At 40.8% G+C, this 14,243-nt stretch overlaps 1 protein-coding gene across 1 annotated transcript in view; it reads right to left on the reverse strand.

Moving 5' to 3' along the window:
• Nucleotides 1-14,243, reverse strand: part of LOC122558424 (retinoblastoma-like protein 2) — a 98,637-nt gene that overhangs the window by 31,489 nt on the left and 52,905 nt on the right. Inside the window, exon 5 of the mRNA XM_043706981.1 lies at nucleotides 4,516-4,644. Coding sequence (XP_043562916.1) covers nucleotides 4,516-4,644 — 129 coding nt within the window. The remainder of the gene's footprint in view (nucleotides 1-4,515; nucleotides 4,645-14,243) is intronic.

Raw genomic sequence — 14,243 nt, forward strand, 5'->3', positions numbered from 1 at the left:
TGGCTTGGAAGGCAATGTTTTTTTTTGTTGGTGCTCTTTGAAATGAACCTTCTTGCATTTTGGTTGGTCTTAAAGGGTTGCTGGGGTGTTTAATATCTTCAGAATTACCTGAGGACATTCACAAGGCATTCGAGTGGAACTGACTTTGAAGCTCTCCAAATCACTCAATGCTGGATATTTTGGCTTGGGGATGCCCATACTATTCCACCATGTTTCTTGCCATTGGAGTTTGAGAACCTTTTGAAAACACTGTTGGTTTTGAATTGAAGGCATGTAAGGTTCTGGTGAAGTTTGAGAGAGGAGGGGTCAGGATTACCAATAGCTTTGAAAAATGTATCCAAGGACTGATGAACAGTTCACTTTTACTTTTCCTAGTACATGTCCCGTAACAGCTAATAGCATCATTGAACAATCTGACACTCCACTCTGTTTGGATCATCCTAATTAATAAAGGATTTCCCATTACCTCATCCAGAAATTGAAAAATTCTTGCCAGATGTTTCCTTGACAACACTTGAGTGGGTGCAGTATCTCATTAGTTTGTTGACTGTCTGTCTCAGTATTATAGTCATCATTAGACAATTCTTTCCCATAGGATGTAAGCAATTCCACGTCAGCATCATCCACTTTAACAAAGCCAGCCTGCCTCTCAAAAGGACAAAACTTTACATGGACCTTCAGGAGAGTAGTACACGATTCTTCTCAGCCACAGACACACTCGGGCCACCACTGCTGCCACATGCTGTTCAGACACATTGTCATAACTTCATCCCAAGCATCAAAGGTATTACTGACACCCTTGGAAAGTTTGTAACTAGGTTGAAATAACTTGCCTGATAGGCACATTCTCACCATCTATTGTATTGATGAGTTGGGAGAAGCTATAGATGAGGCCCTGAATGTTGCTACTACACCCTGATCCATGAGCTGTATCGACAACTTTATGTTGGGTGGTAGGAAAAGCACTTTCATATTTTCAGAGCATTCATCGAGGCAAATGGACAATTATCCAATGAAACCACAATTGCAATGGCAATATGTGCTCTGGCATTAAATGCCCTCTGGGCAGGGATGGCATATAGAGAGAACCATTCGTGAAAGAGTGCTCCTACCATTCAGGCTTTTTTCTGGTGCTAAGTAACACACAAATGCTCTTTGGAATAACCCTCCCCAATGCACATGGTGTCTTGGACTGGCACACCACTAAAATCATTGGCTTAAAATCTCTTGCAGCGTTCCCACCAAGCAAAATAGCCAGGTGATCTAGTCAGCTTTGAATCCTGGCACTGTCTTCTCCTCTTGCAAAAAGTGCCTTCGCATCTCCAAAATCACCCCATTCCCACGAACACTAGAAACATGTTTCACCAAGTTCAATGCCTCTCCAAGTGGGTAGGGAATTCATCAGCACCTCCTGTATCAACAGTAGCTGGCTCACCAGACAGACATTCTTATGTTGTGCTTCAGGAAAATAGTAGAATCACCTACCACTAGCAAGAAAATTCTGACTGTGAACTCCTACCCTAGTCATTCTGTATGTGCTGAGACAGGCTTCTCACGTTTTCTTGAATCGCTGTCAAAATAAGAGACATCAGCCACTGGTTCTGGTTTTGATCCAGGTGGCCAAGAGTTCTCCTACGCTCCCCCCGATGTTGGCTCCAGGTCGACTGACGTTTTGCTGCAGCACCACGGATAGTTGTCACCAGTGTTAAGGGCTACCCCTTTGATTGCTCTCTCTCTCTCTTGTGTGCAATTCTGGTCACCACATTATAGGAAGAATGTGGAGGCTTTGGAAAGAATTCATAGGAGATTTACTAGGACGTTGCCTAGAATGGAGGGAAAGTCTTACAAGGAAAGGTCAAGGGAATTGAGGCTGTTTTCGTTAGAGAGAAGAAGGTTGAGTGGTGACTTAATTGAGACATAAGATAATCAGAGGGTTAGATCTTGTGGACAGTGACAGCCTTTTTCCAAGAATAGTGATAGCTAGCATGAGGGGGCATAGCTTCAAATTGAGGGTGGTAGATATAGGACAGATGTCAGAGGTAGTTTCTTTACTCAGAGAACTAGGGGCATGGAACGCACTGCCTGCAACAGTTGTTGACTCACTAACTTTATGGGCATTTAAATGGTCAGTGGATAGACATAGAGACAAGAATGGAATAGTGTAGGTTAGATGGGTTTCAGATTGGTTCCACAGGTCTGCACAACATTGTGGGCCAAAGATGAGAAGTGAGATCAGTCTCTGGATCATTCATGAAGTGTAGGTAATGGAATGTAAATAGTTGAATTATCAGTTTAGAGATTCTAGGCTTTGCAGATTAGTTGAAATGTTTTTGTCTGTTTTATTTTACCTGCTTCACTGCCTGACTTTCCTGACTCAGAGACAGTGTCCTTCTTTTGTTTGGTTTCCTGTCGGAGGCTGTAGGACAGATTCAAGGCCCGCAGAATCAGCCATAAGGGTTGCTGAATGCACAGGCAGGATGTTTAGAAACCTGCTCTGGTTGACTGGAACTTTGTCGCGGTCACTTTGTTAAATTTTAGGCACTCTATCCCTCATCCCTCCCACCTATTCCCATGCTACCTTCATTCTCCATGATAACTTGATGCCAACCTGTTACTCATCCTTGGCTCTACACCAACTCACCCAGCGTCAACCATGGTTGGATATCACAAGCCATGCTGACATGATGTCAAAATCTAAATATCTATTGCAGGCTTTACAGCAATAAAAACTCACATTCATGAAAAGATCAGTCGGAACTTTCAAATCCTTTAAAATCCTAATTCCTTATAAAACCAAACAGACTTGTATTCATAACTGTCAAATCAAACCATGAACTTGGGACACTTCTATTGAGACAATTATAGGTCATGGAAAGCATCCACATATTAGTATTGGAATAATTACTGCCCAAAAGAGAAACAGATTCCAACTCTTATTGTCCAGAGCAAGCTTATTTTTATTTGAAGAAAAGGGTGGGATTTAAATACCTTCACATCATGACAGTTCTACAGATCGCATGTACCCTTCAATGAGCATTCACACCTACCTTACAGAGTTGTGACTCCCATACTAGAGGTGAAGGCCCTTATTAAGGTGGACATAGGGCCAAGTTGCTGTTAAATGTTAGATTCCTTCACATGGGAATCAAACTCTGCCACCTTTCGCCTGCTGATTAAGATGGCAGCTGTCAAATGGTGGAAGAAATTCCTAACCATTATTTTAAAGGTTCATGGAGATTTTGTGATTCTGCAAAAATCTGGCCCCCAGAACACAGTTTCTCTCCCAAACACTCCAACAGACAACATATCAGAAGCTCTTCTCACATGGAGTTAAAGGTACAGCTTGCATCACACCTGGAGCCAAGCTCCACCTAAAACAAAGCACCTCTCCACAGTTATCTTCAATCCAATACGCTCAGTAGCTGTGTGAAACACCAGCCAGTCAGTCAGTCAGCTGTCCACCAATGTGTAAAGTATATGACAACTGCATTATTTGTGTCAGTCACACTGTTCAACATCTTCAAGAGGATCTGCCACATCATCTTTCCAGTAAAGGAAACTTTTACTAAATGCCAGCATGCTTCTAGGTGCAACTGATTGCACATGTCAGTATATCAGAACATCCTTCTGGATAGGCAGGGATTTCACTTGCTGAGTGCTTATCTGGGGCACATGAAGCTACATTACTATACAGCTCAATGTGGAATATTTGGATATCTGAAATAACATTTCCATTTATACTAGTCCCTTATACCAACTTCACAAAAAAAAGAAAGGAAGGGAGGTCAGAGTCATAGAGTTATAGATGTCTGCAGACCATGCTCAGTACCTTCATTCACTTGCCTACTAATTAGATCAGCAGTGCTATTAAGTTCATGGTGCCACTCAGATGTTGGTGGAGCACACACAGATTCTGAAGGCAAGCAGTAATTTCTAACTGGTACAACACAGTCAACTTATGAGCATTCATAAGTGGGAGTTATTTTAAATGGGTGAAAGAGGACTGAATGAGCTATCTCAGGAATCAAGACTGTTGTTTCTTGTTTACACAATTAACCTCAATTCAGAAATTTAACAGCAGGTGGATAAACCATTCCCCCATCAAGTTAAAAGAATTTCAACTGGTCCTGCAGGGTCCCAATTGGCAAGCTAAGCATTAAATCAAGGTTATCTACTCACTGATCTCAGACTGTATGTTTCCTGCACTAGAACAGGATCCCCATGTCATCACCCTTTAAAACACATGGTCGGCACAGAGCCTACTTGAAGTGATTGGGAGTGGCCAGCCTCCCCCCGTCGTTTCTTTAAACTTGCTCTTCCTAAAACATCAAATCCCCTGATGCTACAGAACCAAACTGTGCATACACTTTTTGAGAGACTATAGTTACATTGTATATAGATTTCCCAAAGAAGTAATATTGTAATCTTAAGAAAAGGACTCTATGCATAAGAATCTTCATTTTTTGGCTCAAATTATTAATTGACTTGAAGATCGTAGCATCTGAAAGGACTCACCTTTGAAACTGGGATTCAGTAAGTCTTTACGATGAGCACAGAATAGTGCACTCCCATATACCAGATCAAGTGCACAAAGCAGAAGATGATAGGAGTTAACAAGATCATCACTGATCATAGGGAAATTTCCTATTGAAAGAAAAAAACAAAACCTGTTAACACCCATTATAAGCACAACTATCTACATTTATTGGGTCTTTATAAATCTGTACCAAACTTGTTAGCTTTTTTGCTGTGTGAATGCTTTCATGAACTATTAAATCATGTAATTTCTTATTTGAAGATTCAGACAAACTATTCTATATTTCTGGATTAGAAAATAACCTTTTAGCAAACTAAATACATTTACACAATAGATGATGAATCTCAGTATCCCCATCGTGATAGTAATGACTTCATGGGCAGAAGGTTTTGAGTTTTGTAATTCCCAATTCTGGCTGGCTATGGTCAAATTTAACATTTCTCAACAAGTGCAATTTCACTTTTAAATAATACCCAGCAATGGGACTGGAGCAAGTGTGACAACAGCTTCAGCTTTCTGACTGAGGGTAAAATAGACAGCAACACTGATAACATTATTCGGCCCCCAAAGAGAAAAGTAAATCTTTTAAACATTGATACGTCTCCGAATTGCAATGACATTATCTTGAATATCACCACGGTAACAAAGACACTTATCAAGTTCCACCATCTGTGAACTAATGTTTCAACTGAAACAAATGGCTCATTGTCCTTCTGAAATATGGATGTTTTGTTGCCGGGTTAATTGTTGCTCACCTCTCTCGTACTACTTGCTGGCAACACTTCCACAAATAATTGACTTCTTCATTCACATTGTGGCCATTCTTTACTCATTTGACAATTCTTGCTGGCAATTATGTTCATGTCTGATGGTGGGTTGAATGGTGGGAAGATATCAATTGCCATAGCCACTCTTGTCCACATCTTATGTCCCTTCCTAGCAGTCATGAGATGCCATTCAGTGGCGATTGAAAAGGGTTGTTAAATGTTTGTCATTACCGCAACAATATTTTGCAGCACAACCTTCCCAAACACTTTGATTCAGTTTGAGACTCGGCTGTCCATTTACTAACTGAAGAAACCTGATGACTTTTCCTTGCTATTTTTTTCCTTCATATTCCTAATGAATTCACTCTAATGACAGAATGCTGTGGCCAGAAAACACACTATGCTCCTCAGCCCCTCCAACTGCCAATTCAATCTCCTTTGACAAATAAATGAATCCAATTCATTTAGTGTCATAGAGTCATAGAGATGTACAGCATGGAAACAGACCCTTCGGTCCAACCTGTCCACACTGACCAGATATCCCAACCCAATCTAGTCTCACCTGCCAGCACCCGGCCCATATCCCTCCAAACCCTTCCTATTCATGTACCCATCCAAATGCCTCTTAAATGTTGCAATTGTACCAGCCTCCACCACTTCCTCTGGCAGCTCATTCCATACACGTACCACCCTCTGTGTGAAAAAGATGCCCTTTAGGTCTCTTTTATATATCTTTCCCCTCTCACCCTAAACCTATGCCCTCTAGTTCTGGACTTCCCGATCCCAGGAAAAAGACTTTGTCTATTTCTCTTGCAGCATTTTTCCATTGCAGAAATGTAAATACTGCATTGGATCATGCGTCGAGGTGGCAGGATCGTGTGCTTATAGTGAACAGAAAGAAATATGGCACAAGAACTCACCACAAAAAGGGAGGAGAAAAATGGTGAGTAAATGGCCCTTAGCCATACTTGTCTCTTATTGTGACTCAGCCAACTACTGGAGCAGAAATTATGGGATGGGGACACATCAACATTGAATTGAGTAAAACTATTTTGCATTCTACACAATGAGCTCATATATGAGTGCGTATATATGGGCATGGAGCTTTGATGAGCCAAGTTAAAAACTGCACTCAAAGTAAAAGTAGAAGAAAGAAAAGATTTTCCAAAATGGTTACTGATATGTAACAAATTTCTTTTAACCTGTATATAAAGGGTATTTAGGATATCACGATTTGTATGAGAACCCTTAACATAACACATTGAACTAAGCTATTTCTCAGGTTTGTATCTTATATGTGTTGCTTATATTTGAGATCCTGCCCATTGTTACAACCAGAAAACAAAAGAAGAGAAAACTAGTCAGTCATTTTCTTGATCTTGAAATCTATTCCTGTTACAAAGTACTCCTGAAGGACTTGAGTTTACAAGCCGATTTAGCTATCTAGATTTCTTTACCTGATCCTTACCTTCTATAGGTAGTAAATGTGCAAAAGTCTTAGACCACAATACCATGTCTTAAAAGAGCACAGGCCACACAACAGTAGACCAGACCCCAGATTAATTCAAAATCGGTGCCAGTACAGTTCAGCTGATAAATACACATAGTCTAATATTTGAGCCAATTAAAATAGTAACTAATGACACTAAACAGATAGTGAACACACAAACATCTACCTCAGTGTATGTGGCTTGGTTAGAGGCATGCAACTGGATATCCTATGTCTTACTGCAAACAATGACATGGGATACTTTTATTTTTAATGTTTGGTTTTATAAAATTTAAATTTGAAACCTTCCTGCTACACAAAACATCATTTAACAGATAAAACACTCAGCGCAACTCATTTACCGAATTTTCCTCACTCATGAGCAAACTTCCTAAAAGAGACAGCAGCTGTTTGAGTGATTGGAGAGTTTCGACAAATGCACTGAATAAATTATGTATGTTCACATTTAGATTGTACCAAGCATGTGCCTTTTATATACTATTTACTGAATCTGAACAGATTAAAAATTCCACTGCAGAATGGAGAAAACTAAACCATCCATAAAGACTGCAGAGTGAAAATGTTTTTCTCAAGACCACAAGCATTCCCACAATATACTGGCACCAACCCTGGAACAGTGCATTTGACATAAAACCAGCCATTACCTACATATAGGTGAAAAATTTCCACTCTGCTAAAACTAGATAGGGAACAAGACAAGGTAAGGCTGTCAACATTGAAACTGGGATTAGGGGGTAATTAGTTCAGGACTGTGGTGTCAGTGATGGACAATTTTCCATGAACAATTAGATACAAGGGGACATAAAATTTTAAAAATTAGACTAAAATGCCCAGTATCCTTACAAAAGTCACAATACCTTTAGTTTGTCCCAGTACCATCTATTTAAGCATCACTATGAGAAATGTGGAGATGGCTACTGGGTGACAAGTCTATCCATTGATTTATATGGCTCATGACTCTGATGCATATCCTGTGCACAGATAATGAAAGCCATATTGTCACACAAAACATGATCAAACCAACTACTGGTGTCCTTGGAAAACATTTCAGCTCCTTGGACTACCTTGGAGGAACACTGTTGTACTAGACAGTGCATGTGGTTGCTGCCTGGTGTAGAACCTCACCATCATGAAGGAAGAGTCTTTGCCATTTGATAATATGGGTTTAGGTTTACTTTAAGCTAAGTTTGAGTTGTGTTGGTGGTTTTGAAGGATTTGTCACTGCGAGGTGTACCAGGTTTCTCACCACATCTTACCATACCCGCCCCATTAGTGGCCTACTATGTCTGCTGGAGTCTCTCTCATCCCATTTCCATTCATCTTTCGCACACACCATTCCCAAAACCAATTTGCTACTTAGCAGATATCCCAGAATTCACTCACATCCCATCCATCATCTTGAAAAGTCCCTAAGCACCAGGACAAACTCTATCTACTTCTCTCTCATTAAAGAGTAAACAAAGCACATTAGGGCAGAAAGAGTCAAGACAGGCTGACAGGGCTTGATCTGACTTGAGAAACTGCCTTCCACTTATTGTGCTGGGCCATCTTGAGCGAAGGTCTGATGATAGCCATGACAAGCTTGATGACTTGCTTTCTGTGCTAAACAGCATAGCAACCTCATTAAGGATGAGGTTTCTAAATTCTTGGAAGAGCAGAGTCTGATTAGAACAAGTCAACATGGATTTAGTAAAGGGAGGTCATGTCTGACAAACCTGTTGGAATTTTTTGAAGAGGTAACAAGTAGGTTAGACCAGGGAAACCCAGTGGATGTGGTCTATCTAGACTTTCAAAAGGCCTTTGATAAGCTGCCACACGGGAGGCTGCTGAGCAAGGTGAGGGCCCATGGTGTTCGAGGTGAGCTGCTGGGATGGATTGAGGATTGGCTGTCTAACAGAAGGCAGAGAGTTGGGATAAAAGGTTCTTTTTCAGAATGGCAGCCGGTGACGAGCGGTGCCCCGCAGGGTTCGGTGCTGGGGCCACAGCTGTTCGCAGTGAGAAAATTCGTAAAGCCAAAGTACAGAGGGATCTGGGAGTGCTAGTCGAGGATTCTCTAAAGGTGAACATGCAGGTTGAGTCCGTGATTAAGAAAGCGAATGCAATGTTGTCTCTTATCTCAAGAGGGTTGGAATATAACAGCAGAGATGTACTACTAAGACTTTATAAAGCTCTGGTTAGGCCCCATTTGGAGTACTGTGTCCAGATTTGGTCCCCACTCCTCAGGAAGGACATACTGGCACTGGAGCATGTCCAGTGGAGATTCAAACGGATGACCCCTGAAATGCTAGGCCTAACATATGATGAACTGATGAGGATCCTGAGATTGTATTCATTAGAGTTTAGAACATTGAGGGGACATCCAATACAAACTTACAATAGAATGCATGGCTTGAAAAGGGTGGATGCTGGGTTTTTGTTTCTGTTAGGTGGGGATTCTAGAATCCTTGGGCACAGCTTTAGAATTAGAGGGGGTCATTTCAGAACAGACATGCGGAGACATTTCTTCAGCCAGAGTGTGGTGGGCCTGTGGAATTCATTGCCACGGAGTGCAGTGGAAGCCGGGACGCTAAATGTCTTCAAGGCCGAGATTGATAGATTCCTGTTGTCTAGAGGAATTAAGGGCTACGGGGAGAACGCTGGTAAGTGGAGCTGAAATGCGCATCAGCCATGATTGAATGGCGGAGTGGACTCGATGGGCCGAATGGCCTTACTTCCACTCCTATGTCTTATGGTCTTATGGTCTAAGACAATGGTGATATGAACATGGTATTCTTGGTTGAGGGGGCAAAGTGCAAAAAGGCAAGACACTGCAGCGAGCATCTGGGTAGAGTCAAAGCATACTGTCATAGCGAGCAAAGTGCCCAGAGATACAGTCTGGTCCTGTCAAGCGGATGCATATCCCTGGCCACACAGTGTCCTTGCAGTTGTATTTCAATAATAGTTACCTGCGCAGCATTAAAGTGTAGAAGCATACAGTATGTGAATGGGAGCTATGCCATGAGGGCTCAGAGGGGCTAGCAAATGCTGGAAGCCGACATCCATGCCCATGGGGTGCACAGGGCTGAGCCTGTGGTGCAGAACCTGAAGGGTTGGTGACTAAATTCCAACATGGAAGGTAGTTTGGAGTAAATGGTGAGCTAACATTACCAGGTATATGCACTGCTTTCCTCGTCAAGTTTCCCGACATTTAATTTGTGTCGCATGTCTGTTAAGGTGGAAGTCTAAAGATTAACGAGGCAGCTTCTGCCATTAATAATCTTTAATTCCCAGTGTCTTACTGCTGTCGAGTGAGAATCTCACCATGTCGCTTCTAAAAAGCATAGAGGATGATATGAGATGGTCTCAACATCAGGATGGGCCTTACCACACTCATCACCCTATTCTATTACACAGCTCACCAGAGGCCATGTGGTGATTCCACCATAGTAATCAGTGGAGGAAGGGATGAATGATATTAAATCAAGAGGAGGCAATCATAACAATTCACTTCTGGCTAAGCTACCGGTGTTGAGTGAATTTGATCATTGTACCAATGGATTCAATCCAAATTCCCATCACCTACAGCACCAGACCTTCACTTCCTTAGTTTACTGAACATTCTGAGGTGACAACAGTGCTAAAATAAAATCAACACAAAACAAATATACTAACAAAATTTATCAAACCATCCCATATTTCATACAAAAGTTGTCGTCCCTTTTGCACATTTTCATAGCATTCATTTTACATGTTGCCATTGTAATGATCCCACTGATGGTACTACTGGAAAAGTTAGATCCCAGAATGAGATCCGGAATGATAGGTTTTGTTTTGAAATTAGTTGACATGATGCTGAGTCACTGAAACAATCACACAATACTGCAGACTTTCTTAAATAGAACAGAACTTTATTACACAAAAGATTAAAACAAATAAAGGCACATCTTGATTAGCATACCAGACATAGAATACAGTTAAAAACACAGCAAAGCAATGGTTGTTTCTTTCCTAACAGTATTAGAGAGATTCAAAACCAGAGAAATTATTGCTCCCTATAAATGTTTTAGTTGTACTTGACTGATTCTTTCCATTTGGTTTCCTCTGAACTGATTTGATGTCTTACATGAATACTCACAAAACTGAGAGCTGAAAATTTCCTCAGCTTCTAACAAACTGCAGATATCTAACCAAGCATTCCTGGCTTGGAAACTAAACAAACTAAAAACTTTTCTGGATTAGTGGTGCTGGAAGAGCACAGCAGTTCAGGCAGCATCGAAGGAGCTTCGAAATCAACGTTTCGGGCAAAAGCCCTTCACCAGGAATAAAGCTTTATTCCTGATGAAGGGATTTTGCCCGAAACGTCGATTTCGAAGCTCCTTGGACGCTGCCTGAACTGCTGTGCTCTTCCAGCACCACTAATCCAGAATCTGGTTTCCAGCAACTGCAGTCATTGTTTTTACCTCGTTAAAAACTTTTCTACTGAGTTAACTTATTCCTTTAACTGCAGGAGGTGGTTCCCAGTGCAGAAAGGGGTAGTGTGTTGACACAGGTGTGGTGGGCCGAAGGGCCTGTTCTGGTGTTGTACTGTTCTTTAACTTCCTTCTTGCACTGTTCAGAAGTTCGCAGACTGCTCCCTTCTCCAGTAATGCTAACTACCTGTCTCAGTTCCTCACCTCACTTGCTACTTCTAGATGATGCTGACTAATGCCTTCCATTGCTGGCTCTTACTTCAGTACAGGGAAAGAAACTGTTTGGTGAGTGCTATATTTTTCAACCAACCTAACTGCAATGAAGTTTTTTTTTGAAGCTACCATATAACAAGTCAATTCAGCCATGTGAAGTGGTATGCGTGACATCACGGATCTTCACTTTGCTCTCTTTAACTCTTGATTAACTTCATGATTTGCTTCCTGCTTTTCTCATGCAGAGTCTCTCAACAGTTCATTTTGTAATGTGAGCAAGGATCACAAAATTTGCTTAGCTCACACTGGAAGCAACAAGCGCAAAATTATACTGCAGCATAAGTCGGTACATTCACATTAAGGTCTAATCAGCTTTTGCACCCTTTGTTCTGTGAAAAAAAAATCAGCAAACCAATATATATATATTTTTACATATATTTTGTGGGCGGCACTGTGGCACAGTGGTTAGCACTGCTGCTTCACAGCGCCAGAGATCCGGGTTCAATTCCCGCCTCAGGAAAGATGTGCAGGGTCAGGTGAATTGGCCATACTAAATTGCCCGTAGTGTTAGGTAAGGGGTAAATGTAGGGGTATGGGTGGGTTTCGCTTCGGCGGGTTGGTGTGGACTTGTTGGGCCGAAGGGCCTGTTTCCACACTGTAATGTAATCTAATCTAATCTAATCTAATCTAAAAAAATGTGGGGACCCAAACATATTCAACCTGAAAACTGAACAAAGTACTTTTGATTGCTCTTCCATTGTTTGTGGAAATAAATTTATGATTTTAATGATGTCTGTGTAAAATTAACAAATATCAACACTTAGTGCTTAAACATAGGAGCTTTGAGGGTTAAGTATTGCTGATGGTGGATAAAAATATTATGGGGATGACAGATGGTTCAGAAGTGTTACATATATTTTGAGAGAGGCGGATGAATGGTGAAAACATGTTGGGAAGTGCCTAATGGCCCAAAGGAGGTCCTGCAGTTTGGGTTTTATGTTAAGCTGCTCTCCAAGTCAAAAGGGTGAAAGACTGAAACAACCTTTTTTTTATTCTTGGCATCTCCTTGGCTCACTGATCCTTAAATTACCTCAAAAATAATTGTAAACCCTGAGGCACCACTCCACCATTGACAGACTTTTGGCTTCCTTTCCACCAGTCCCACATTCCAAAGCCATCACCCAAGTAATTCTTCAGTTTCACAAATAATATTTACTTCACCTATATTGTTCTTACAAAATCATCAACAGGAACAGCACAGCAAGTTAGCCATTTTCATTATAAAATTGATTTCTCCAGTTCGTATTCCTGTCATATTTTCCTGGCACATCTCAACAATTATGTTCAATATTATCACACTTTTGAAGAAAATAATTGTTATGGACCAACCCCTCCTCAAAATATTCAGAAGTTAGGGTCTAGGCCCTAACATTTTATAGGTAAATGTAAGGGGTTGTGTTACAGATGCAATTTGCTTGGTCATACTACACAAAGAAGTTAAGCAAAACATAATATATTCATACACTATTGTTAAAATACAAGAAAAAAATTAAAATGGCTTAGATGCAACAATTGAAATGCTTAACAAAACAATAGATACAGTAATTATTACTAATTAACTGTTCCAATATAGTAACATTCCATAAACACACCCTTGGCAAATGTAAAATCAATAAAATAGATTGTTCCACATGCAAATTCTAGTAGCCAAAGAGAAAAAACATTTTAAAAAAAACTGAGTGTGGCAAGGAAAAATGTTGGACCCCTCAGTCCAACTCATCCATGCTGACCATATAGCCTATATAAATCTAATCCCATTTGCCAGCATTTGCCCCATATCCCTCTTCATATCCCCATCCAGATACCTTTTAAATGTTGTAACTGTACCAGCCTCCACCACTTCTTTTGGCAGCTCATTCCATACACACATTACCCTTTATGCGAAAAGGTTGCCCCTTAGGTCCCTTTTACATCTTTCTCCTCTCACTTTAAATCTACGCCCTCTATTTTTGGACTCCCTACCCTGGGGAAAAGATTTTTTACTATTTACCCTACCCATGCCCCCCCATGAAGGTCACCCCTCAGCCTCCAACTTTCCAGGGAAAACAGCCCCAGCCAGTTCAGCCTCTCCCTGTAGCTTAAATCCTCCAACCCTGGCAACATCCTTTTAAGTCTTTTCTGAACCCTTTCAAGTTTCACAACATCTTTCTTATAGCAGGGAGACCAGAATTAAACACAGCTTTCCGGGAGTGGCCTTACCAACATCGTGTACAGCCACAATGTGACCTCCCAACTCTTATGCTCAATGCACTGACCAATACAGACAAGCCTATCAAACATCATCTTCATTACCTTGTCTACCTGCGACTGCACTTTCAAGGAAATATGAAGCTGCACTCCAAGGTATCTTTGTTTGACAACACTCGCCAGGTCCCTATTATTGAGTGTATATCGCACAATAAGAAAGAGAGAGAAAAATACATTCTCCATGAACACAACTTACTGCAACAAGAATGTCTTTTGACTGAGCTCCATATGTGCCTTTGCATCTGGAACAGCAATGAGATTTTATAGCCTTGAAGCAACACACACATCACTTATTCGAATGTTCCTGATATTATAACTTAGGATAATAATACTGGTTCTACCAATACATATTAAAGAAGAAATCTTCTGAATGAACTAATTTGTTATACAAAAACAAAAACTAGCCTTCTAAAACATCACTTGGCCACATCTATAAGTAATATTAAACTACAGAGATATGA

The sequence above is a fragment of the Chiloscyllium plagiosum genome, chromosome 17, assembly GCF_004010195.1.
Source record: "Chiloscyllium plagiosum isolate BGI_BamShark_2017 chromosome 17, ASM401019v2, whole genome shotgun sequence".
Taxonomy (NCBI): Eukaryota; Metazoa; Chordata; class Chondrichthyes; order Orectolobiformes; family Hemiscylliidae; genus Chiloscyllium; species Chiloscyllium plagiosum.